Source organism: Myotis myotis, unplaced genomic scaffold (genome assembly GCF_014108235.1).
Source record: "Myotis myotis isolate mMyoMyo1 unplaced genomic scaffold, mMyoMyo1.p scaffold_m19_p_9, whole genome shotgun sequence".
In the NCBI taxonomy this organism is placed as follows: domain Eukaryota; kingdom Metazoa; phylum Chordata; class Mammalia; order Chiroptera; family Vespertilionidae; genus Myotis; species Myotis myotis.
In genome coordinates this window covers 91395770-91419071 of record NW_023416401.1, presented here as the reverse complement: position 1 = coordinate 91419071, position 23302 = coordinate 91395770, and the positions used below count along the sequence as shown (strand labels likewise).

Genomic DNA, 23302 nt, shown 5'->3' with positions numbered 1-23302 from the left:
GGTGTGTGTAGTCCTCCTCACTGTCCCCAGGTGTGTGTAGTCCTCCTCACTGTCCCCGGGTGTGTGTAGTCCTCCTCACTGTCCCCGGGTGTGTGTAGTCCTCCTCACTGTCCCCGGGTGTGTGTAGTCCTCCTCACTGTCCCCGAGTGTGTGGGTCCCTTCTCACTGTCCCCAGGTGTGTGGGTCCCTCCTCACTGTCCCCAGGTGTGTGCAGTCCTCCTCACTGTCCCCAGGAGTGTGTAGTCCTCCTCACTGTCCCCAGGAGTGTGTGGTTCCCTCCTCACTGTCCCCAGGTGTGTAGTCCTCCTCACTGTCCCCGGGTGTGTGTGCTCCCTCCTCACTGTCCCCAGGTGAGTGTGCTCCCTCCTCACTGTCCCCAGGTGTGTAGTCCTCCTACTGTCCCCAGGTGTGTGTAGTCCTCCTCACTGTCCCCAGGTGTGTGTAGTCCTCCTCACTGTCCCCAGGTGTGTAGTCCTCCTTACTGTCCCCAGGAGTGTGTAGCCCTCCTCACTGTCCCCAGGAGTGTGTAGTCTTCCTCACTATCCTCAGGTGTGTGGGTCCCTCCTCACTGTCCCCAGGTGTGTGTAGTCCTCCTCACTGTCCCCAGGTGTGTGGGTCCCTCCTCACTGTCCCCAGGTGTGTGTGGTCCCTCCTCACTGTCCCCGGGTGTGTGTAGTCCTCCTCACTGTCCGCAGGTGTGTGTAGTCCTCCTCACTGTCCCCAGGTGTGTGTAGTCCTCCTCACTGTCCCCGGGTGTGTGTAGTCCTCCTCACTGTCCCCGGATGTGTGTAGTCCTCCTCACTGTCCCCGGGTGTGTGTAGTCCTCCTCACTGTCCCCGGATGTGTGTAGTCCTCCTCACTGTCCCCGGGTGTGTGGGGCCTCCTCACTGTCCCCAGGTGTGTGGGGCCTCCTCACTGTCCCCAGGTGTGTGGGGCCTCCTCACTGTCCCCAGGTGTGTGGGGCCTCCTCACTGTCCCCAGGTGTGTGTGTGGGGGGCCTCCTCACTGTCCCCCGGTGTGTGGGGCCTCCTCACTGTCCCCAGGTGTGTGGGGCCTCCTCACTGTCCCCAGGTGTGTGTGGTCCTCCTCACTGTCCCCAGGTGTGTGGGTCCCTCCTCACTGTCCCCAGGTGTGTAGTCCTCCTCACTGTCCCCAGGTGTGTGGGTCCCTCCTCACTGTCCCCAGGTGTGTGGGGCCTCCTCACTGTCCCCAGGTGTGTGTGTGTGTGGGGCCTCCTCACTGTCCCCAGGTGTGTGTGTGTGGGGCCTCCTCACTGTCCCCAGGTGTGTGTGTGGGGGGGCCTCCTCACTGTCCCCAGGTGTGTGGGGCCTCCTCACTGTCCCCAGGTGTGTGGGGCCTCCTCACTGTCCCCAGGTGTGTGGGGCCTCCTCACTGTCCCCAGGTGTGTGGGGCCTCCTCACTGTCCCCAGGTGTGTGGGGCGTCCTCACTGTCCCCCGGTGTGTGTGGGGGGGGGCCTCCTCACTGTCCCCAGGTGTGTGGGGCCTCCTCACTGTCCCCAGGTGTGTAGGGCCTCCTCACTGTCCCCAGGTGTGTGGGTCCTCCTCACTGTCCCCAGGTGTGTGGATCCCTCCTCACTGTCCCCAGGTGTGTGGGTCCTCCTCACTGTCCCCAGGTGTGTGGGTCCTCCTCACTGTCCCCAGGTGTCTGGGGCCTCCTCACTGTCCCCAGGTGTGTGGGGCCTCCTCACTGTCCCCAGGTGTGTGGGGCCTCCTCACTGTCCCCAGGTGTGTGGGGCCTCCTCACTGTCCCCAGGTGTGTGTGTGGGGGGCCTCCTCACTGTCCCCAGGTGTGTGGGGCCTCCTCACTGTCCCCAGGTGTGTGTGGGGGGGGCCTCCTCACTGTCCCCAGGTGTGTGTGTGGGGGGCCTCCTCACTGTCCCCAGGTGTCTGGGGCCTCCTCACTGTCCCCAGGTGTGCGGGGCCTCCTCACTGTCCCCTCATCCATGCAGGGCCTCACCTTGTCTGCCACTCTGTGTCCTCCTTGGCCCGCTCCCTCCGGGCTTCCCTCTGCTTCTCCTCCAGCCGCTCCTTCTCCTGGCTCGCCAGATCTAGGCCCAAGCACACATGGCTGGGTGAGGAGTCAGGTGGGTGGTGACCCTCCTGGTCTCCCTTGTTCAAAAACCCTGGAGAGTTAACTGTCATCAGGAAACCAAACCCAAAGGCCCAGGCTTCAGGTGGCGAGGGACAATGGTGTCCTAGTGCAGTACCAGCCACAGGCAGGTGCTCAGCTCCTGGGGCCATGTCACCCACAGGGGCGGTGTCAACAGAGCCCCAGCATGGGTCCCACCCTGGAGCCATTTCCCTCGCACAGACAGTTACATTCAACCTTAACCTTCAGGGACAGCAGCTGTGCTGTTCCCAATGACTGAGGACCCTGACCACAGGTCCCCGCCTACCGCCCTGCCATCCACACTCATCCCTGAGCAATTTGCTGACCCCACGAACTGCAGCAGGCGCACCCTGCATGGGCACTGGGAGTCCTGCTGCTGACCTGGCCCAGAGTGATGGGTGGTGAGCAGGAGGCAGCCGCTCGTCACACTGACCCCTCCTGCCGCCCTGCACAGCGGTCACCCAGCGAGTGCCGCCAGGTGCCGGACCCAGGGCTGTCTCATCCCACCTGCAGCAGGGCCCCACACGCCGGCCGTGGGGCTTTAATGAACAGCACGGGGGTTCTGAAAGGCAGCCCTACATTCTACCTATGAATAGAGTATTGGGACTTGACTTCTGTGTGTATTCCTCTTCATCGCATTTTCTAGTAACTTAACCTTACTGTTATTTACAAAAGGATTGGTCTCCTACAGGCTGCAAACTCTGAAACCGTCACCCGGGCAGTCCGCACGCTCTGTGCTGGGGGACCTAGTGCCTGTTTGCTCGTGAAAGGCCACCGCATTCCTTCCGCTCGTCCCCGGGCGGCCACCCAACTGCCCCCATTGCTCAGGCACGCACCCATGTTGCCGTTCTCCATGCTGCGGATGTCGGGACGCAGACGGCAGTCTGTGGGGGCCAGGATCTTCTCCATGCCCGTCTGCAGTTCATTGAGACTAACAGTGAAACTGGTGAAGTTATACATCTGAGGACAGACAGAAATCTGTGACCGCCACAGCGTTCTCTCCTGGGCCCCACACAGACACGCTCCCTGGAGACGCCCCCGTCAAGGTCACGCAGGGGCATGGTTCCTTCCCGGGCTGAGACGCACCAGCCTCGGGCTTCTCTGGGCCACCCCACTTGATGCCCAACTTGTAGGTCTGACTCCCCAACATCTCTGAGATGAGTGGTTTATTTTTTACATGCTCTGCTATGTTACTGGACATGGTAATACAATAAAAAATTATAATACATTGTATATTTATTCTATATATAAATAATTCATAATATGAAAAATAAAATTTATTACATATTTATCATGTAATTATTTTTATATATGTCATTGTATGTAACATTTATATATAATACAAATTGTAAGTTTAATTTTCAAAAATAAATATCAATCCTAGCCGACTTGGCTCAGTGGATAGAGCATCAGCCTGCGGACTAACGGGTCCCAGGTTCGATTCCGGCCAAGGGCACATGCCTGGGTTGCAAGCTCAATCCCCAGTAGGGGTTGTGCAAGAGGCAGCCGATCAATGGTTCTCTATCATCATAGATGTTTCCATCTCTGTCTCCTTTTCCCTTCCTCTCTGAAATCAATATATTTTTAAAAAATAAATAAATAAATAAATAAATAAAAATAAATAAATAAATAAATATCAAAATGCACTGAAGCATTTAAATTGACAGGCTGGGAAAACAACCCCTGCAAGCCACTCTGGAAACTCCTTTGGGTAAAACGTGGTTGTATAAACCTTCCAGGGCACACCGTGTGTCCCGAGGCACCTCTACCCAGGAATATCCAGGGCCACTGTGACACTGTGATGTGTGCAGACACACATGTCAGCTCTGTGTCAACATGCCACCACGACTCATGTAGACAGAGCACTGCTGTGTCGCTGGGAGGGTAGGCTGAGGATGGGGCTGGTGGTGGCTCTGTGGGACAGGAAGTCCTCAGAGGCTCACACTGAGAGCGCCATCTGACCAGGGGACAGAGGGTCCTCTGTCTGCTCTGGGACAGAGGACTGAGGTAGCAGGTGTACACATGGGGTTGGAGGGGCAGGTATGGGGGAGCACTGACCTGGGCAGAGTTGGGGGGCCGGGTATTGATTCTCCAGAGGAGCCTGCTGCCTGGAATGACCTGCACAGTGTCCTGGACCTCAGGCACGGCGTCCACCACTTCAGTGTCAGCGTCCTCCATGCTGATGCCCTGAAACACAAAACACGCTGGTTGGCTGCCGGAGGGAGTGGCTCTTGGAGTGCCTTTCAGCCTTGTTCTGATCCCAAGCAGAGCAAGATGCGCTGCTAAGGAAGGAGACGCCACTGCCCCAAGACCTAAAGGCTGGGCTCCTGTGTCTGCCATGCTCACCTCCCCCTGCACAGGCTCCTGCGCAGGGGTCCCCCCAACAGAGGGTGCCAAGTCAGTGGCAGGCACAGCTGTCCTCCTGGGAGTGCAGGCACCATGAAAGGATGAGCTCCTGACTCTGACGGCAACTAGCCAGGTGGCACCATCAAAAGTACATTCATCTAAGCCAAGGGGACTGGAACAGCTCATTTCTGAGAGGGGCACTTCCCTCCATAAGGACGTGTCCAGATGGGTGATCACATGATATCCCAGCACTTCGAGACCAAACCCACTGGAGACCAAGCCCTATATGAGATATGCCACCTGCGGTTACCTTTCAAACCCAAGGGGATGGAGATGGAGCAGTGGTTATTCATGCAGCTGTTGGGGACAGTGTGCTGGTGTGACAAGCGTCAGTGTGACCACGCAGCTTAAGGGCCTGCCACCTGACTGCAGGCTACACGGTGAGGTCCAGAGCTAAACGGGACAAGCCTGTCCCTCCAGGTCACCCAGGACAGCGAAGCTCAGCGCACACACCGAAGGCATCAGCCATGGTCTAACGCGCCGGTCTGCACAGTCTCTAAGTGGAATTTCATTTCTCTGAGTGACACAGTCATTGGAAGCCACACTGACAGCACGTGGGAGCTACCACAGGAAGACACGGAGCAGCCAGGAAGGCACAGCACTGCCTGAGGGGCGTGTCATCTAGAACACGGACGCCTCTGTAAGCGCACTTTCAGGCCCAGCTCTGAGGCCTTAGGGCAGCGGGATGCAGAGCTCCAGGGAGAAGCCTCCCTGCCTGGCACAGCCCTCATGTGGGCGTCATCTGGACTCAGAACTGAAACAGCAGGAAGGACACTCACTCACTGAACAGGTCTAAGCTAACAGGGGCAGGCAGACAGGAGGTTTGTTAAGAGCCATCCAGAACACGGCATTTCCAGAAGGAAATGGAGGTGCCTGGTTCTACCCTGCTTGACTTGGGGGACAGACAGACACTGCGACACGGGACCCGCGCCCTCCGCGCTGTGAGAGTGCAGATAAACCCTCCCAACCCAGAGGCCCACAGACAGCAGCTTCACTGACAGGCGGATTCTGTGCATCGTCTTCCCACAGGGCCCTTCTGGGGGTCATGGCTGGTTCCCGGGGCCTCTGCCCAGCAGTGCCAGGAGCGGGGCAGGTGCCAGGTGGCGCCTTACCGACTGTGCCTTCCTCGGGGGCTCGCCCCTCCGCTCCTGCTTCCTGAAGGACTCGTACGCCGCAGGGTCAATGCCCCACAAACACTCCGTCCACTTGCCGTAGATGATGAACAGCTTCTTTTTGCTGGAACAAAGGGGTTTAGAAACCAAGCTAAGATAGACCACCCACCCCAATGCAGCACCCCACTTCAACCGTGGAGTAAAGTCCCGCCTGGCTGTCTTCTTACCAATCTTGGGCTACCTCTGCACAGAAACGCAAAGACGAAAATTTGCATTTTAGGATCTCTGCTCCTGCCATTTGACACTGATGGTCCTAACTACCGAATACACCGAAGCAAAAGAAAGAGGGAAGGGACGAGGGTGGAGACAAGGAGGTGGAAGAGTCCGTGTTCAGATGTAAAACCCCATGTGCCGATCTCTCCGTGAGCACGCTGACTTCAAGCCCTTTATAAACCACGGGAACAGGCCTCCTCCTGATGAGTTTGCTTTATCCTCAAGGCCACATGTCAGAACTTCACTGACAGGCAGATTCTGTGCCGTCTGCCACCTGCTTCCTCAGGTGGTAACAACCTCTGGGGACCTTCCCAGATGGGCCACCTGCTGGCTCCCGAAGGAGCAATGCCAATGTTGGGCTGTTCCTTCTGCATCTTCTGGGGGAGAGCACAGTGGGCCCTGAGCTCCTGGGGATACTGCTCTGCCAGGGCGGGACCCTGGGGCACCCGTGTCTCAGCGGCCCCGCCTAGAGGGCCCACTCCTCAGGAAACACAGCTCGGTTGACGTGCACTGTCACTAACAGGCCCAGCGTCAGGAAATCGCTCACTCGAATTTGGGGTGGGAAACAGAAAAGCAGACCAAAGTTCACACACGCTCACAGTGGGTGCTGCCACCCACACCCATGGCCGTTCCTGGGCCTCCACGGGAGAGGCTGCTGTCCTGAGGTGGAGTGGGTGGAGTCATAGTGGAACGGTGTTCCCCAGGCTGAGTGGGGCTAGGCAGACCTGCTTCCCATAGGAGCTTGTTTCTGTTGACAATGTACAGATTCTGGGAGCTGGAAAGAGCCTTGGCCACCACATGGCCCAAATCACTTCAGGGGAAAAATGAGAAAATTGAGACCCAAAACAAGATTACTAAACCAAAGGGGGGAAAAACTCAAAAAATTTGTTAAAATGATACTAACCATTTCTCTGCTCACAAAACCTTTAAACTTCCCTAGTTTACGGCCTGAAAAGAACCAATCTCATGCAGATGACGCTCATACAGCCACGTGCGAGCTTCACCGACCGCCTGCCCGTGTGGTGCGGGAGGAGGACACGTGGTCCGATTTCCAGCCGCGCCCTGCCTGCAACATTGCAGCCGCGTCTCAGGGGGAACCTACTTCCTCGTGTCCATTTCATCTTTACCCTTGAGAGAGGGTGACACGGGCCCACTCACTCCCCACCCTAGAAGTGACACCAAAGCTGCTTTTATCTCCTGTCATGCTCAATCATGAAATGTTTTTTCTCAGTAAAAAACAGGTATAAAAGAGCCTGATTTTTTCTGCCATGAACAGACATCACTGGTTTAACGACCTTCTTTGAAGCGCACGCATGCTATCTGAGCCCACCCGCACGTGGACCTACTTTTTGTCTTGAATGTGTCCTTCCACTTTGTGAAGCTCTTTTCCAAACAACCCGCACGGTCTGAAGTGAAGCACACACTTGTCTCCAGTCCTGCGGGAGAAGCACAGGCTCGGCTGTGGGCCGTGGGCCGTCAGAAAGTGAGAGGGCAGGAGAGGAGGCGAGAGAGTAAGAGCAAGAGCGGAGTGGGAAGGGAAGAGGAAGCGAGAGGGGGGCGGGGAGAGAGAGAGAGGAGAAGGTAGGGAGAGCGCAGACAGAGGCTGCCGGGGCTGGGGTGCCATCAGGGAGTGACGGCCAAGGACACAGGGCCCTTTCCGGGGTGATGGGAAGGCTCCGGCCATGCCCGGGGTGACAGCTGCACAGCTCAGTAAACTTAGTACATATCACTCTGCCACTCAGGGGCCCACTCTTACCGGGTGGGCTTTATGACATGTGAGCTGCATCTCAATGAGGTTGTGGGAAACAGAACTGGTGTCACAGATGTCCAGGAAGAAGGAATGACAGGCCGCAGTGTGGACAGGACAGAGGATGGTCACAGCATTGTTTAGAATTTCAAAATAAGTTAACTTGTGATCAGAAAGAAAATTTTCAATACAGAGCGTGAATGGTGCCTCACACTGGCCAGAACCAGTTCCCACCAACACGGGCCCTCCCTGTCTGGACACCGAGGGTGGACAGCGCGGGGCAGCACACACAGCAGAGTGAAAGCGAGTCCCGCGATCACAGCCAGTGCTCCAGGGCAGCGCTGTGTCGGCCCCCGCCCAGCGTGTCGTACCTGTGGTTTAGGATTTCCACCGTCCCGTACTGCTCTATCCAGAGCTTCCCGATAATCACGTTGTGCACACAGCAGGTAGGGTTGGTCCAGGTGTAGGCCTCATTGTGTCTGTCAGAGACCAGAAAACACGCCTGTCAGAGCCAGCAGACACCGCGGGGTGGGGTGGGGACAGGAAAGCAGCAGCGGGAGTAATTGCCCTAATACCGCAGCAGAGAGCACTGCTTTGAACTCCCTCCAACAGCGGCTCCTTACTTAGCATTCGTTTGAAATTTATTTCTTCTTCCCTTTGTAGCAACAACAAAGCTTTCTACTTGATATCAATGAGACTGAGCCAAAGAGCTCTCCTGTGAGGATGTGAGAGCCACCACCGCCCGCCAGGTGCTCCCAGTGGGATGCGTGGCCTGCAGTTCGAAACAACACTGCACACACCTTCCCTTTTGTTCCTCATCTCCTCCCTGCCCCCCGCCCCCCCCCCCCCCCCGCCCCGTGACCTGCCCCAGAAGAAAAGGCCCCACAGACATGAAGTGAGCAGACGCCAGGGAGGCTGTGACAACCAGCTCGGTGCAGAATATCTAATGACAAATATTTGCAATTCCTTGCATCTCCCAGTTGGACCCAAACACCTGAATCAACAAGGTTTGCAACCTTTCAACTCTACCTGCCTTGTCCCAGGAAAGTGAAGACCACCGACAGTCTCCCTAAAGCGCTGCCCCCCCCCCCCCCGCCCCAGGTCCCCATGCGCCCCTGGCAACCAGCCAGGCGGGACCAACAGGGAACAGATTCCATCCAATGCTCCCCCACGGTGCTACCACAGCTCAGAACCCTGCCCGCGGTGGCCTGGACTCTGCGACAGCTCTGGGAGTCAGGCAGATGCTACAGACTCTGCTTTTGAGCTTTTGCTTTGAGGTGTTGTGGACGAAAAGAGGCCACATGCTAATCTAATTCAGGGAAGGCCTGCATGTTGGTCTTGCAAACTCAGAGACCCAAAGTAACCTCAAAGGATGGTCTGAAATTAAAACCTTTAATTAAAAAGCAGTTTATAGTGGGTAGTCATGTCCTAGGCCAGTATCTTCCCTGACAATGATCAACTTCGATCTTTACTGGGCCTATTGTCTTTTTGCTTCTACGACAGTTGTTCTCAACCTTCTGGCCCTTTAAATACAGTTCCTCATGTTGTGACCCAACCATAAAATTATTTTTGTTGCGACTTCATAACTGTAATGTTGCTACTGTTATGAATCGTAATGTAAATATCTGATTGCAGGATGGTCTTAGGCGACCCCTGTGAAAGGGTCGTTCGGCCGCCAAAGGGGTCGCAACCCCCAGGTTGAGAACCGCTGTTCTAAGACAACATATCACTGGAATGTCAAAGTAATTTCCCTTTTTCTGGACCCCTCAAAGCACAGGCACCACTCTGTGGGGACCACAAACCCCCCGTTGTTATTAATTGTTGAGTGTTAACCATCCTGCACCCACCTGTGGAACAGAACCATGTGTCCATCCTTTTCCTTTTTATCCAATCCGGTGTCCCGCTTGGCTTTGTCCCCTCCCTCATCCTTCACCAATGGGTTCCCTGTGACCCGCCTACGTCCCTCCTTGATTGTCCCGTATAAACAAGGTGCAGAGCGCTGTGCTCCACGATCTCCCCACGTGGAGGTTCTGCTTCCCGGCCACTGTCCAGTTTGGCTCAAATAAACTCACAAAAACTCGCCACAGGTTTGAATGTTTCTTACGTTGACAGTGTTTTGATCGACATCAGATCGGGGGCATTTAGATTTAGGCTGAACTGGGTGGGGCAGCCTCGAAGGTGCCCCTCGCTGTGTCCCCCGGAATCCACCCCTCCTGCACTCAGCAGGGTGGGTCTGTGTGACCAACGCACACGTGTGGGGCGGGTCGCAGTTGAGTCATTCCTGGGTTAGGTCATAAAAGACACCGTGGCTTCCCTCCTGGTGGCTTCTCCCCTTGCGCCCCCGGCTCTGAGCGATGTCAGCACCAACTGCCAGGGAAACAGGTGCTGTGCCCAAGTCCTGACGCCAACTCCCAGAAGCCCGAGCATAACCCCCTGCACAGGTCCCAGCTGCTCAGAAACCACGTCCTGAGCTGCTGAGTGTGGGGTCTTCACACAGGATAGGTCACTGCTACAAGCAGTGCCCGGAGTATGTCCAGGCCACGTGGGAGCACGCCAAGGCCGAGTGGGGCAATCCAGGTCGGCACTAACAGAGGGAACAGACTCGGGAGGGCTCTGCTGCTGGCAGGCAGCCCCCCGGCCCCTCCGCACGTGGTGACCTCCCTCCAGAGAAGAGCCCCCCGGAAAGAGGTTTCCTTCCACAAACAGCTGCATGGCTGGCGCTGGCGGAGGCGGAGGGAGGCGGCTCAGGCCCAGGGAGGCTCACCTGAGAAGCTCCAGTGTGATGGTGCCCCGGGGCTCCGCTTCCACGCTCTTCCCCCAGAACTTGAGCTTCGGGTAGATGGAGCCGTGGAACAGGAAGTCCTGACAGAGACCTTCGGAGTAAAATGCACTCACAGGGGGGTGGTGGCTGACCTGCTCAGATATGAACCTGAACCCTAGGTCTTCCCTAGGTACGAAAACAAGAGAGAAAGAAGCGGAGCCCATTAGTGACAGCAAAACCCAGGAAGGCAGCGCAGCGTCCCTGTCAACTCAGTGGCCAGGTGCACATGTGACTGCAGGGCTCTCATGTCCAGGAGAGGCACTGGGAAATGGGGACCACTCCATGCTGCCACACGCGGCAGAAATATGCAACAGTGCTCTGATGTCACACTTGCCTAATGCTGACAACACACGCACCACACACATGCATTAAACTGTGATCCACGGGGCCACCCCAAGCACACGGATGTCTGCAAGCATCTCTTAGAGCAGCAGTCGCCAACCGGTAGTCCGCAGACCACTAGGTGGTCCGTGAGGTTGGAAAGGTTGGCGACCGCTGTCTTAGAGCCAGTGCCCGAGCGCACCCGGGGCAGACGCCGTGCCAGTGCTCAAGGGCCGCCCACTGCCCCACGCTAGGAGCCATGACTCTGGCCTTCCCAGGGGGCTCCTCTCGGCTCCTGTAAGGTTTGTGATGAGATGTCTCAAGCTCCAAGTTATTTCAGTCCAGGAAATAGGATTTTTAGTACACTCTCTTGTTCGAGAAGAATGTCATGTTTTAATTGTTCCGGAACTATGAATACACCTACAGTTGTAGTTTAATAATTATAAAAGCTAAACCTCATAATTACTAACTTAACTGGAATCTGAATTTCCAACCATTACAGAGGGGAAAAAAGTTGAAAAATTAGATTTTTAAAGGTTGCCTGCCAAGGCATGTAATTTACAAGATGAATGCCTGTCTAAGCAAAGCAGTCTTTTCTCGGCAGCAGCCGGGAGGTTCTGTGGCTCCCAAACAGGAAGGCTACTCAGGTCCCAGGGCCCTGGGGCTCTGGACGCACAAGGAGCCACAGACACGGGCACAGGGGGACCTGGGACTGAGATGGGAGGGTGAACTGGAGTTTAGAAAGAGCGTGAGTTCTGTCAGACGTGGAATGGTGGTCCTGCCCGGGTCAGGCCCGGATGGGGTGCCGATGAGGTGTTCACCCAGCACTCAACACTTGTCCATGTTCCTTCAACCCATGCAGCTTATTTCCACCGCCAAAGCTCTGTTCACACTGTGCCTTGACTCCCCTTTTGTTGAGGGCATTTTAATGATGCTCTGAATGTACTCAGATACTAACCCTCTGCTGGCATCTAGATGAGGCCGGAATCCCGACCACGGGGGCACACACACCTGCAGACAGAGGTGGACACCTGCTCAGCACAGGTATCAGGACAACGCTACTAAATTCAAATAAAAGATCCCCTTAGTGGTGACTCTCGGGCAAATCTTTCTGGCATCAGGGCCTCAGTTTCCCAGTGTCTAAAATGAAGGCACAGGGCTGCTCACTGTCCCTCTCGCTGTGACATGCTGTAACCCATGGTCATCTGCTGCACCTGTCATCTGCAAAGAAGCCCTGGGAGGCACACTCCGTTGCTTTCTATTAGCGCATCCAGCTTTCTCCATTTTGCGAGACTTCGAGACCAGCCTCTCACCACCAGCCAACACAGCCCCACCAAGAATCCAGATGGCATTCCCACACCAGTGGAGCCAGGGGAGGGGCAACCACTGCACCAGCAGGCGAGTCAGACACCGGTCAGCCTCGGGCGTGACCACTAACCCACTGTCGCATCGCGGGAGCGGGGGGCCTGCAGGTGCTCAGGCATGCCCGCGTCTCCACGATGATCCCGCCCCACGTGGTCTGCGACCAGAGCTGACACACAGCTGCACACACCGCAGCCTCTACTCACCTGAAGAGTGCCACTGTAAGCAGACCAACACCCCAATTCCCCCAGCCACTCACTCACCTGATCATCACAACACACGTGCAGTAAAGGGCTGGCAACCACAGTTAGAAACTTCGAAGAAACTACACTTCTTTGAGCCCAAGATGCCATTGACCACATAACACATCATTATTTTATTTTATAAAAGAAAGAAAAAATGTTGCAAATTAAACTAGGACAGAAATGCTAGAATATGAAAAATGTCTTACCATCAATGAAATACTAAATTTAGAAAAAGTTTTAGTTATCGTGGGGAAATGAATGTGACCTGAAGTTCAATGGAAAAGGATCTAAACAAGCATTGTTGCACTCTGGAAACGCGCGCGCGCACAGGAAAGGAACTCAGCCCAAACATCAGCCAGACTCTTTCACAGGACTGTCCAACTCACCTGCCTCCCTTTTCTTCATTTTGCACATTTCCTAAGCAGAGCATGCTATCATAACTAAAGACAAACTTGTATTTAATAAAAGAGTACAACAGACTCCCCCCGGGACCCAAGGATGGGCGAAACAGGAAATACCGTACATGCACCAAATGCTCCGGAGCCCCGCCAGGCTGTGACCCCTCTGACCTGGGGGCCCACCACACTGCCTGTGGGCTCTGGCTGGCACTCGCAGCCAGGCCGACTGGACCATGGCTCATTCTGAGCGACTGCACAGCCCGAGAGACAGGGGCCCTGGTCCCGTCCCAGGCATGTATACAGCTCTAGGACCAGGCTGCGTGATGGGCAAGATGGGAGCAGCCAGGGGGCCGCTGAAGCTGCCTGAGAGAAACTCCATCGGAAAGAATTTCAGCTGCACTTGAAATAAGGTGTGGCCTTGGCCAGGTGGCTCAGTTGGTTGGAGTGTCATTTGTACAACAAAAGGTTGCAGGTTTAATTCCCAGTCAGGGCACATACCCAGATTGTGGGTTCAATCCCCAGTCAGGGCACATACAAGAGGCAACCTATTGATGTCTCTCTCTCTCTCTCTCTCTCTCTCTCTCTCTCTCTCTCTCTCTCTCTTCCCCTCCCACTCCCTCTAAAATCAGTAAAAACTTATCCTCGGGTGAGGATTATAAAATAAAATAAGGTCTGGTCTGGTCACTGCATTGCCAGTGCTGGCCAGGCCTTTGAGCCCAGGGGCAGTGGCATGGCAGTCGGCAGTGGCCGGGAGAGAAGCCCTCCGACAGTCACTCCTCTCTAGGTCACCTGCTCCCTGCACAATGGCTCCTGAGATGCTCGGTGAGTGGGCGAATGTGCTTCCAGGACCCATCTCTATTTCAGGCCAAAGCTAACAAGCCATTCACAGACACTCCCTCTCTACTCCTGAATCCAACACAGGATCCCATTTCCAACTCTACTTCACAGCACTAGGGTTTTGTTACAGACCGACCCGACATTCCCCATATGCGAACCGTCCTCGCCCCGGCGGTGCTCCCGGCCCCTCAGTTAACCTGCCATCCACAGGGTCGGCTGTCAGAGGCAGAATCATGCTGCAGGAAGAACCACACCCTCCGTCCTCCACAGCACCGCGCCTGGCACTCAGGAGGCCTGGCCTTACCTGATCAGCTCGTATGTCTCTCCCAGGAGTGGGTTGAACGGCTTGCCAGTCCTCTCCCACTGGGAAGCCACCGCCGACACCGCAAAGGCAGCCACACACTGCAAACAACACACAGGCCATGAGCAGTCCCCACCAGGAAGGGGGCCCAAGGCTGTAGGGAGCTGCAGGCACCTGGCATGTCTGCGTCAGGATTCACTATCTGGTGACTGTTCAGTCTTCCCCTTGTAACACGTCCAAGGTCACAGAGATTCCAGGAAGCGCCCTCTGTCACCACCACTTCCTCAAAACTACAGACAGCAGGAGCCCTGATGCTTTCCAGTCCCAGTCTGTTCTTCAGCAGGCCCTGTGGCAAGGGCCATGTGTTTGTCCCCTTTCAACACACATGGGCACACGAATGCACACAGCACACATGCTGTATACATGCACACGGGCAAGAACACACACAGGCACATTTATGCACACATGCGGGAACACACGTGGACATATGCACACATGTGGACACACACACACATGCACACACACAGGTGTGGTGCTGAAAAGACTGGGAGGAGCCAAGGCGCAGGCCCCATGCATTCCTGTGGAGGACACCCCCCAGCACAAATGTCTCAGCTGCTGGCAGGATAGCACCGAGTGCGTGTGCACTGTACAGCCTCCGCCACTGGAGAGGTGCCAGGTCCCTGCCATGACATGGCCAGTCAATAGGGTCCCATCCATTCACTGCTGTGGTCTGGCTCCCCCCAGCGCAGGGCCCGCCCACCTGCATCCTCTCCAGGGCCTGGGGCTGGCGGGAGGCTCTGTGGACGAGGTAGATGTGCTCCATGTACTCCGTGATCCGCTGCAGGAAGCTCAGGGGCTCGTTGAAGACAATGGGCATCGTGATCTTGGACAGCTCCTGGAGGGACAGCGAGGACATCATGGGGTTCCCAGAACACAGCCTCTTGCCTGCCCCACGCAGACAGTCCCTTCTTGGAGCAGCAGAGGCCTGGGAACGAGACCTGAACCCCTGAGCCAGAGAGCCGACCTGAGGGAAGCCGGCCCTCCCGCTGCACAGTGAGCTCCACTGCCTCCCGGGGGACGGCGCCCAGTCCTCCGTGCCCCTGCCCTGTTCCAGGCCACGTGCACACCGAGGTGGCAGGGGCCGCCACGCTGGCCACCTCCAGCGGCCCTCCCCCCAGATGTATGCACCCCTATGTTCACAACTTACAATAGCTAAGATCTGGAAACAGCCCAAGTGCCCATCAGTAGATGAATGGATAAAAAAGCTGTGGTACAGCCCTAGCCAGTTTGGCTCTGTGGATAGAGCAACAGCCTGCACACTGAAGGGTCCGGGGTTTGATTCCAATCAAGGGCAAATGCCTGGGTTAGGGGCTCGATCCCCAGTACAGGGTGTGCAGGAGGCAGCCGATCAATGATTCTCTCATCACTGATGTTTCTATCTCTCTCTCCCTTCCTCTCTGATCAATAAAATATATATATATATATATATATATATATATATATATATATATATATATATATATGGCCCTAACCGGTTTGGCTCAGTGAATAGAGCGTCGGCCTGTGGACTGAAAGGGTCCCAAGTTCGATTCCGGTCAAGGGCATGTACCTTGGTTGCAGGCACATCCCCAGTAGGGGGTGTGCAGGAGGCAGCTGACCGATGTTTCTCTCATATTGATGTTTCTAGCTCTCTATCCCTCTCCCTTCCTCTCTGTAAAAAATCAATAAAATATATTAAAATATATATATATTTTTTAAAAAGCTGTACATTTATAGCATGGGATACTATGCAGCAATAAAAAAGAATCTCTTACCCTTTGAGACAGCATGGAGGGACCTGAGAGTATCATGCTAAGTGAAGTAAGTCAGTCAGGGAAAGACAAGTATCACAGGATCTCACTCATATGTGGAATCTAAGTAACAAAATAAACTGATGAACACAGAGGATCCAGAGACATGGAAGCATGGAACAGAGTGTGGAATCTCAGAGGGAAGTGGGGAGGGCGGGAGGTAATCGAACAAAGACCTTGTATGAATCTATGCATGGCCCATGGACACAGGCAATGGTGAAGCCCTGGGGGTGGGAGTGGGCTGGAGAGGGTCAATAGGGGAAAAAGAGAACATATGTAATACTTTCAACAATAAGGATTTAAAAAACAAAAACAAAATAAAAAACAAAAAAATCACTAGCCTCCCATCATGTCCAGGGTGACTGGATGCCTCAGGCAGGGAAGGGAGACCACCACTGATACCTGTTCCCAGGCATCCTTCGGGAAAGCGAGCAGTGCAGAAGCCAGGGCTCTGCAGGGACACTAAGGGAGGAGGTCTGAGAGACTTAGACAAGGCAGAGCCGTTCCAGGAGGAAGCGGCTGACAGGGAGGGGCTAGAGAAGGGAGGAGGGATGAGAGGAGAGGTGGAGGGAAAGAAACGCAGATAGTAATTTCAGGAATGCTGGCCTGGCTCACGTCAGGAGAGGAACAGTGACCATGAGATGCTACTGCTCACCTGCTCATCAGAACCTGACATCCACTGTGGGCGTGGTGATGGGAGGAAGCCCCACACCTGCTGGTGGGAGGGCAGTGGTGCCCGCCCCCCCCCCCCCCAGATTTGCTGCATGGGCAGAACTGCACGTGCACCACCCTGGGTCCAGAAATGACCCTACACCCAATAGCAGTCAGGGCAGAAGGAGCGGGAAGCAGCTTGGGAGCCCTGGCACTGGGGGTGGGTAAGGTGGTGGGAAGCCTACAGTTAGTTACCCAGGAAAATGGAAGGAGAGACACAATGTCACTTTCTGATTCCTGGAAAGATGGGCCACAGAATTTTTATTGGTTGCCTCTCGGGGAAGGGCAGGGACAGGAAGCCGAATGTGTATATAGAGGGATACTCTTGTTTGAGAGCTTTGACTTAGGATTTACAATGTTAAAACAAAGTGCAATCTGCACGCATGGAAAAGAAAATGAAACAAAGCCCTGGGCACACCACCCGGAGGGAGCCCCGCCCCCACAGCAGAGACAGATGCACCCTGAGGATGGGCAGAGCTAGGGGCACCAAAGGACTTGGATTTCGAGGCAAACATGCTGTTGGGTGAGTTGATCCTGCTCCCAGAACTGCTGTGCTCATGGGATAAAGTGAGGGAGTCACTGGTTACATGCTAGGCTCAACCCATCAGCACTAGTCAGCACTAGCATTCACACCTGGAAGTGTCAGTGTGTGTGGGAGAAAAGACACATACATGAGCCAGAAGAGGTCAAATCAATCCTGTCATCCCTGAAACAAATCAAAATACAGCTGCTGTCTCCCATAAAATACATAATACTTCAAAACACATAGAAAAGACTGGGAACAGAGCAATCCAGCAGCTCCCCAGGGCCCAGCATGGTCCTGAGGCCTCTCTCCCTGCATGAGTGGCTGGCTGCAGGCCAGGACAATAAAGGTACAGGGTGAGCCGGAGCATCTTTTGTAAGAGATTAGGGGCCTTGAAGAGGCTCTCACAGCCACAGATGGAACAACCTGTGCTCTGGAGCATGTCCAGCAGGCTAAATCCCGTGCGCTTAAAATACATAAAAAAGAGCCCAGTGTGGCTCAGTGGCTGAGTGGCAGCCCATGCACCAAGAAGTCCCCAGTCGACTCCGTCAGGGCACGCTCCCAGGTTGTGGCTCCGCCCCCAGTAGGGAGCATACGGGAAGCAGCTGATTGATGCTGATGTTTCTCTCTCATCGATGTTTCTATCTCTCTCCTCCCTTCCTCTCTCTAAAATGACTGAAAACATATTTTAAAAATTTTAAATACATAAAAAGACCTCCTAGTCATTTATGCCAGCATACTGGGTGATGGTAGTGAATCAGACACATAATCTGAAGACTCTCAGGAAGATTCCTTCATTGGTGCTGACCTCTTAATGACACCACACTCACCGCGGACATCTCAGGAAGTACGTAAGGCGGGTCGGTGCGGCACTGACCTACAGCCCTAATGAGCGCATCGGTCGTGGCACTGAGCCCAGCAGTTCTTAAACTCAGAGCAAGAGCAACAAGCTGTCTCCCGATGCAAAACCACAGACAACGGGAACCCTGAACAGAGTGCACACCTGACAGTATCATGGTGGACATGTTTAAAAAAAGCCCTATCCTTCCTGGCCGGTGTGGCTCAATAGTTGGCCATCGCCCCATGCACCAAGAGGTCACCAGTTTAATTCTTGGTCAGGGCACATGACCGGGTTGTAGACTGGATCCCCAGTGGGGGTGTGCAGGAGGCAGCCAATCAGTGATTCTCTCTCATCATTGATGTTTCTTTCCTCTTTCCTTCTCCCTTCCTCATTAAAAAATCAATGAAAAAATATATTTTAAAAAAGAGCCCCATCCTTTAGCAAAATATAAGAAATACCAATGGCCCAGTGCACAGATTCATACACATTGAAAGGAAATTAATTAGAAGAAATATTTTAATATCGCTATTTGCCCTTTCTCTACAATAGAAGTGTCAATAGTTGATCTTCAGACAGATTCTGTCGACAACGCCGCTTTCTTTCAGTTTCAGAATGTCAACAAAAACAACCAAATTCACGATCAACAATGACAGATCGAAACACACACGTGCAATTGGCGCCAGTGAGAGCTTTATATGTATCGCGCAAGCACGAGTCAACTTAGCCTTTTATAGGTATAGAATAAACTTGCTTAATTAGACCTGCTTTCTGATTTAGCTAAACTTTTTCCAGCCCAGTGAAGCACCCCAACTTCTCTTTCAGGTAATTGTCAGCAACACAGCAGTAAATATCAACATGAAACAGATTATTATTATAGGTCACTCAGGGAGAACAAAGGGTAAAATATTTAACTGCAGCAGTGTTTGACTGTATTCTGCACAGTGAGAAAACCTGAAGTCATTTTCAAGGCCCACCATTTCTTACTTCTTTTCAGTCAGGTCAAGTTTCTAAGCTTTCTAAATCTCCGTTTTCCCGCTAATGAAAAAAGATAAGATTCCACCAAGTCTCCTAAGGACTCTAGGACTTCTGTGAGGATCAAATGAGATGAGGCACGGGAAAACGCTTCACAGACATTTGGTTACAGTGTAGTGTTTCCACCTGGCTATAAAGCAAGTTGTATTCCTGGGCTGAAGAAACTGCAAGGTGACTAGTCGCTAGGGAGAGGAAGTTGGGTGCTGCTACATGACGTCATTACCCAAACACTTAGCATACGCGCACACACACACACACACACACTCTAGAGGCCTGGTGCATGAAATTTGTGCACTGGGGGGTGGAGGTCCCTCAGCCCAGCCTGCCCCCTCTCACAGTCCGGGAGCCTTCGGGGGATGTCCTACAGATGTCCACGGGTGCGGGCCTAAGCCGCAGTCTGGCCGTGGAGGCTCGGAGCAGGCGCCCCGTGTGTGTGTGTGTGTGTGTGTGTGTGTGTGTGTGTCCGTCCGCTGGGAGCCTGCCCCCGCCTCGCTGTGGAGGCTTAGAGCAGGCACCCCGTTTGTGTGTGTGTCCGCTGTGGGGGGGGAGGCGTGGCCAGGCTGGACCCTGAGTAGTACCACCGTTGCTACCACTATCATTAGTGTCTGGGATGCAGGCATGGCTTGAAAAGACTGAACCACACCCCAGGCCTCTCTGACCCTGAGTTTGTTCATCTGGGAGTTGAAGCAGGAGGGGGGGCCCCGCACTCTAGGCCCTTCACGGAGACATCTTTTTTGCCCTCAGTTGTCTTCCCCTTTCCAGGCCTGAGGACAGCAACGTTCTTCTTGGTTTTTGTTTGTTTTTTTTACCTTTTTTTTTTTTAAGAAGGTGATTTCTAGAAAAGACAAAATTACAGAGACAGAAAGCAGACCTGTGGCTGCCTGGGGCTGAGATGAGGTTGACTGCAGATGGGCAAACAGCATGATGGAAGCTTGAAAACGGTTTGTGTCGGTGGTTGAGCTGTTGTGGAAATTCACGCATCAAACAGTATGCCTGCTGTGGATGAGTTGTACGGCATGTAAGTGCCTCTTCGAGAAAGCCGTGTAAAGGCATACATCTAAAAGGGAACCCTCTTAAAACCACAGTTGGTGTGGGATTACCACCTTCTAGGAACTTGATAGAAAGTGATCAGTCCATGGCTGTGAACTTGAAGAAGAGTGGAGAGGGTGCTGAATTGGAAGCCTTTATGTGGCCTGGGCAGGTCTAAACTCTGTCTGGGTCTGTTTCCCCGTCTGTGACATCCTGAGTTGATGCCCTCGGAGGGGGTGAGAGGTGCCAGGAACGGCCCCTGCGGTGGCTGCCCGGCCCAGTGTTCTGTGCTGCAGACCCTCGGGCTGTCCCAGGGTCACTGTACCTTCGCCTTTGCCACAGAGCACCTCTTCCTTCCTGCCTTTGTGCGGAGGACTTCCTCCCGCCAGCCCCTGGAGCAAACACATAGCCGGGAACAACTGGAAAATCCGGATTGGCCTGGCCTCGTTTTCCCCCAACCCTGGCTCCTTCCCTTGACTGGGACCAGAGAAGCAACCAGGAGACTGCCCTGGAGAAAACCTCTCAGACCAAGGGGCCCAAGCACCTCCTGGGCACTGGTACATGTGGCAGGCTAGGCTTTCCTCTCCCCTTGCAGCCCTGACAGGTGACCTCAGCTGCGTAGGTTCGAAGCAGGCGCCCAGGGTGTGTGTGTGTGTGTGTGTGTGTGTGTGTGTGTGTGTCCGCTGAGGGCCTGCCCCCAGCCACATCAGAGATCAGAGGCTGGGAGCAGGCGCCCCGAGTGTGTGTGTGTGTGTGCTCCCAGCCGCATCTGAAGCTCGGAGCAGGCGCCCCTGTGTTGATCTCTCAGGCTCCAGGCTGTGCCTGTGTGTTGTTCTCTCAAGCTCGTGGCCACGCCCAGCCCCTCCTCCTGAGCTGGTTGTGACCATTATGGAGTCTTGACCTCGTTTGCATATTACTGCTATACACACACACACACACACACACACACACACACACACACACACACACAGACATATAGATGGGCAAATGAGAGGTGTCTGGCTTGGGGGAGGAGGGGTGTAGAGGCAGCACGGGAGCCCTGAGTGGCGCTGTGGGTGCTGGCCGGGGGTGGTTATGCGGTTCTGTCTACTTCTACATGGTCAGAAACCGTCGTGTTAACTAGTCTGTTGCTATTGTCTCAGTGAGCTGATAAGTAGAAAGAGGGTGTCACCCCTTTAGTGATGCCCACAGAGGTGAGCATTTCAAGGGCCACGGGGATGAGTGCTCTGAAGTGGTGCAAAGGACCCAGCCAGGTGACTGCGTGCAGCACTCTGGGGACAAACCCACCCACATGTTCATACGCGGCTCTCATAGAGACCATGGGCTCCTTAGGGAGTGCAGCGTAACGAGGTCACCGTGTGAGAAAGATGCCGTGGGGTCAGACTCCTGCAGAGTCAGGACCAGGAGCTTGTCAAATTCAGCAGTCTGTCTTGAAGCCCCAGACACCCTTCTGTCCAGACCTGAACTGCTCAGTCACACAGAGGAATAAGGCCACTGAGAGGAGAAAGTACCAAACACGTCATCAGAAAGGGCAGAGAGGTGTGCAGAGCGCACGCACGTGCCAGCAGGGTCAGCGTGTGGCTGCTGAGGCCTGGAGTGAGCATGCCTCGTGAGGGGCGAGCACACCCAGCGCCTGGTCTGGTGTCTAAACACCAGTCTCCAATCAATGACAGCAGTGAACAATGGAGAAAGCCAGGTCAAGGGCGTGGCTCAGGTAACAGCAACACTGCTGTGAATTCCTCCACTGGGTCGCTGCACCAAGGTGACTGTGTGAGATGGTGATGTTACAGGAAGTAGGTGAAGGGTATACAGGGCTCACTGCTGTTTTGCAACTTCTATAAAGTCACTGAGGATTCTCACCATCAGAAAAAGGCCTGTGGCTTCTGGACGCCAGTCACTCCTGTCACAAACTCCAAGCATTGAAGCTCTGCCTGCGCCCTCATGGATGGCCTTCTGGGTCTCACCCTCTGTGTGTGTCCAGGAACCCCACAAACGTCCCCATTTCACACCGATAACCAAAAGCACATCACAGAACACTGAGGGAAACGTTCCGTTTAACCTCCATAGTTATTTCCTCCTGTCCATCAGTAACCTCACTTCCTCACCTCCTCCCCTTACATCTTTGTGCCTTTCCGGTTTCATCATCTTTACTCCATGCTGTTTACAAATCTGCAGAGTCACCCTAGCCCAGCCGTGGGCAAACTACGGCCCGCGGGCCGGATTCGGCCCGTTTGAAATGAATAAAACTAAAAAAAAAAAAAAGACCGTACCCTTTTATGTAATGATGTTTACTTTGAATTTATATTAGTTCACAAAAACACTCCATCCATGCTTTTGTTCCGGCCCTCCGGTCCAGTTTAAGAACCCATTGTGGCCCTCGAGTCAAAAAGTTTGCCCACCCCTGCCCTAGCCGGTTTGGCTCAGTGAACAGAGCATCGGCCCATGGACTAAAGGTACCTTGGTTGCAGGCTCCATTCTGGCCCTGGAGGCAACCAATCAATGTGTCTCTCTCACATCAATGTTTCTTTCTCTCTGTTTCTCCCCCTCCCTTTCACTCCCTCTACAAATCCTTGAGTGAGGATTAACAAAACAAAACAAAACAAAATGTGGGGAGTGAGCCCTTCTGTGGGTTCACAGTGCCTAACGCTGAGCTCGGACGGGCCGCCCACTCACCAGGCCGATGCACTTCTTCAGGATCCCCCACACACTGAAGTCACTCCTGGTGAACATCGGGGCCGGCAAGGACGTCCTGAAAAGCAGTAACCACAGCAATACATGTTATTATTAATCCAACATGAGGTTCCCTTATGACTGGTGATTTTGCTCAATGACCATTTTTCTCTAATTTTCCTGGCGTGCCTGGGGAGAAAAAGATCAGCCTGCTGGCTCAGTCCCAAAGGAATGGGCTTGTGCGAGGGACCCTAGGAGAAAATGACCATGACCACACCAATGACTCTCCTTCCAGAGCTGGGGACAGGTCGTCTTGTCCCCAGAGCAGCAGTGTACCAGCTGCCTGCAGCACTGCAGAGCCATGGACAGAGGCCAGGCCACAAGATCCCCAAGAGGGAACTACATTAAGAAAACCTTTTCAGCTCAGCCAGTGTGGCTCCGTGACTGAGCATCAGGGCATGTGCCCAGGTTGCGGGCTAGATTCCCAGTAGGGGCATGGAGGAGGCAGCTGATCGATGATTCTCTCTCATCATTGACGTTTCTATCTGTCTCTCATTCTCCCTTCCTCTCTCTAAAATTAATAAAAAACACTTTTTTTTTAATTTTAATAATAAAATAGTTTAAAAGAAAGAAAACCTTTTCAGAAATGCATTGTTTGCCCCTTTCAATGTGTGTGTGTGTTCCTGAGGCAC

General features: G+C 54.0%; 1 protein-coding gene across 9 annotated transcripts in view; it reads right to left on the bottom strand.

Moving 5' to 3' along the window:
• The window catches only part of OSBPL2 (oxysterol binding protein like 2), a 42700-nt gene that overhangs the window by 3712 nt on the left and 15686 nt on the right, over positions 1-23302 (bottom strand). For 6 of the 9 annotated variants that reach the window (XM_036323580.1, XM_036323575.1, XM_036323578.1 and 3 more), the window contains 10 exons: positions 22614-22689; positions 14715-14849; positions 13958-14055; positions 10434-10616; positions 8041-8148; positions 7269-7358; positions 5650-5773; positions 4190-4318; positions 2968-3091; positions 1979-2144 (listed from right to left, as the gene is read on the bottom strand). In XM_036323580.1, coding sequence (XP_036179473.1) covers positions 1979-2144; positions 2968-3091; positions 4190-4318; positions 5650-5773; positions 7269-7358; positions 8041-8148; positions 10434-10616; positions 13958-14055; positions 14715-14849; positions 22614-22689 — 1233 coding nt within the window. The remainder of the gene's footprint in view (positions 1-1978; positions 2145-2967; positions 3092-4189; positions 4319-5649; positions 5774-7268; positions 7359-8040; positions 8149-10433; positions 10617-13957; positions 14056-14714; positions 14850-22613; positions 22690-23302) is intronic. The other 3 variants (XM_036323581.1, XM_036323582.1, XM_036323583.1) reach the window with 2 other exon arrangements.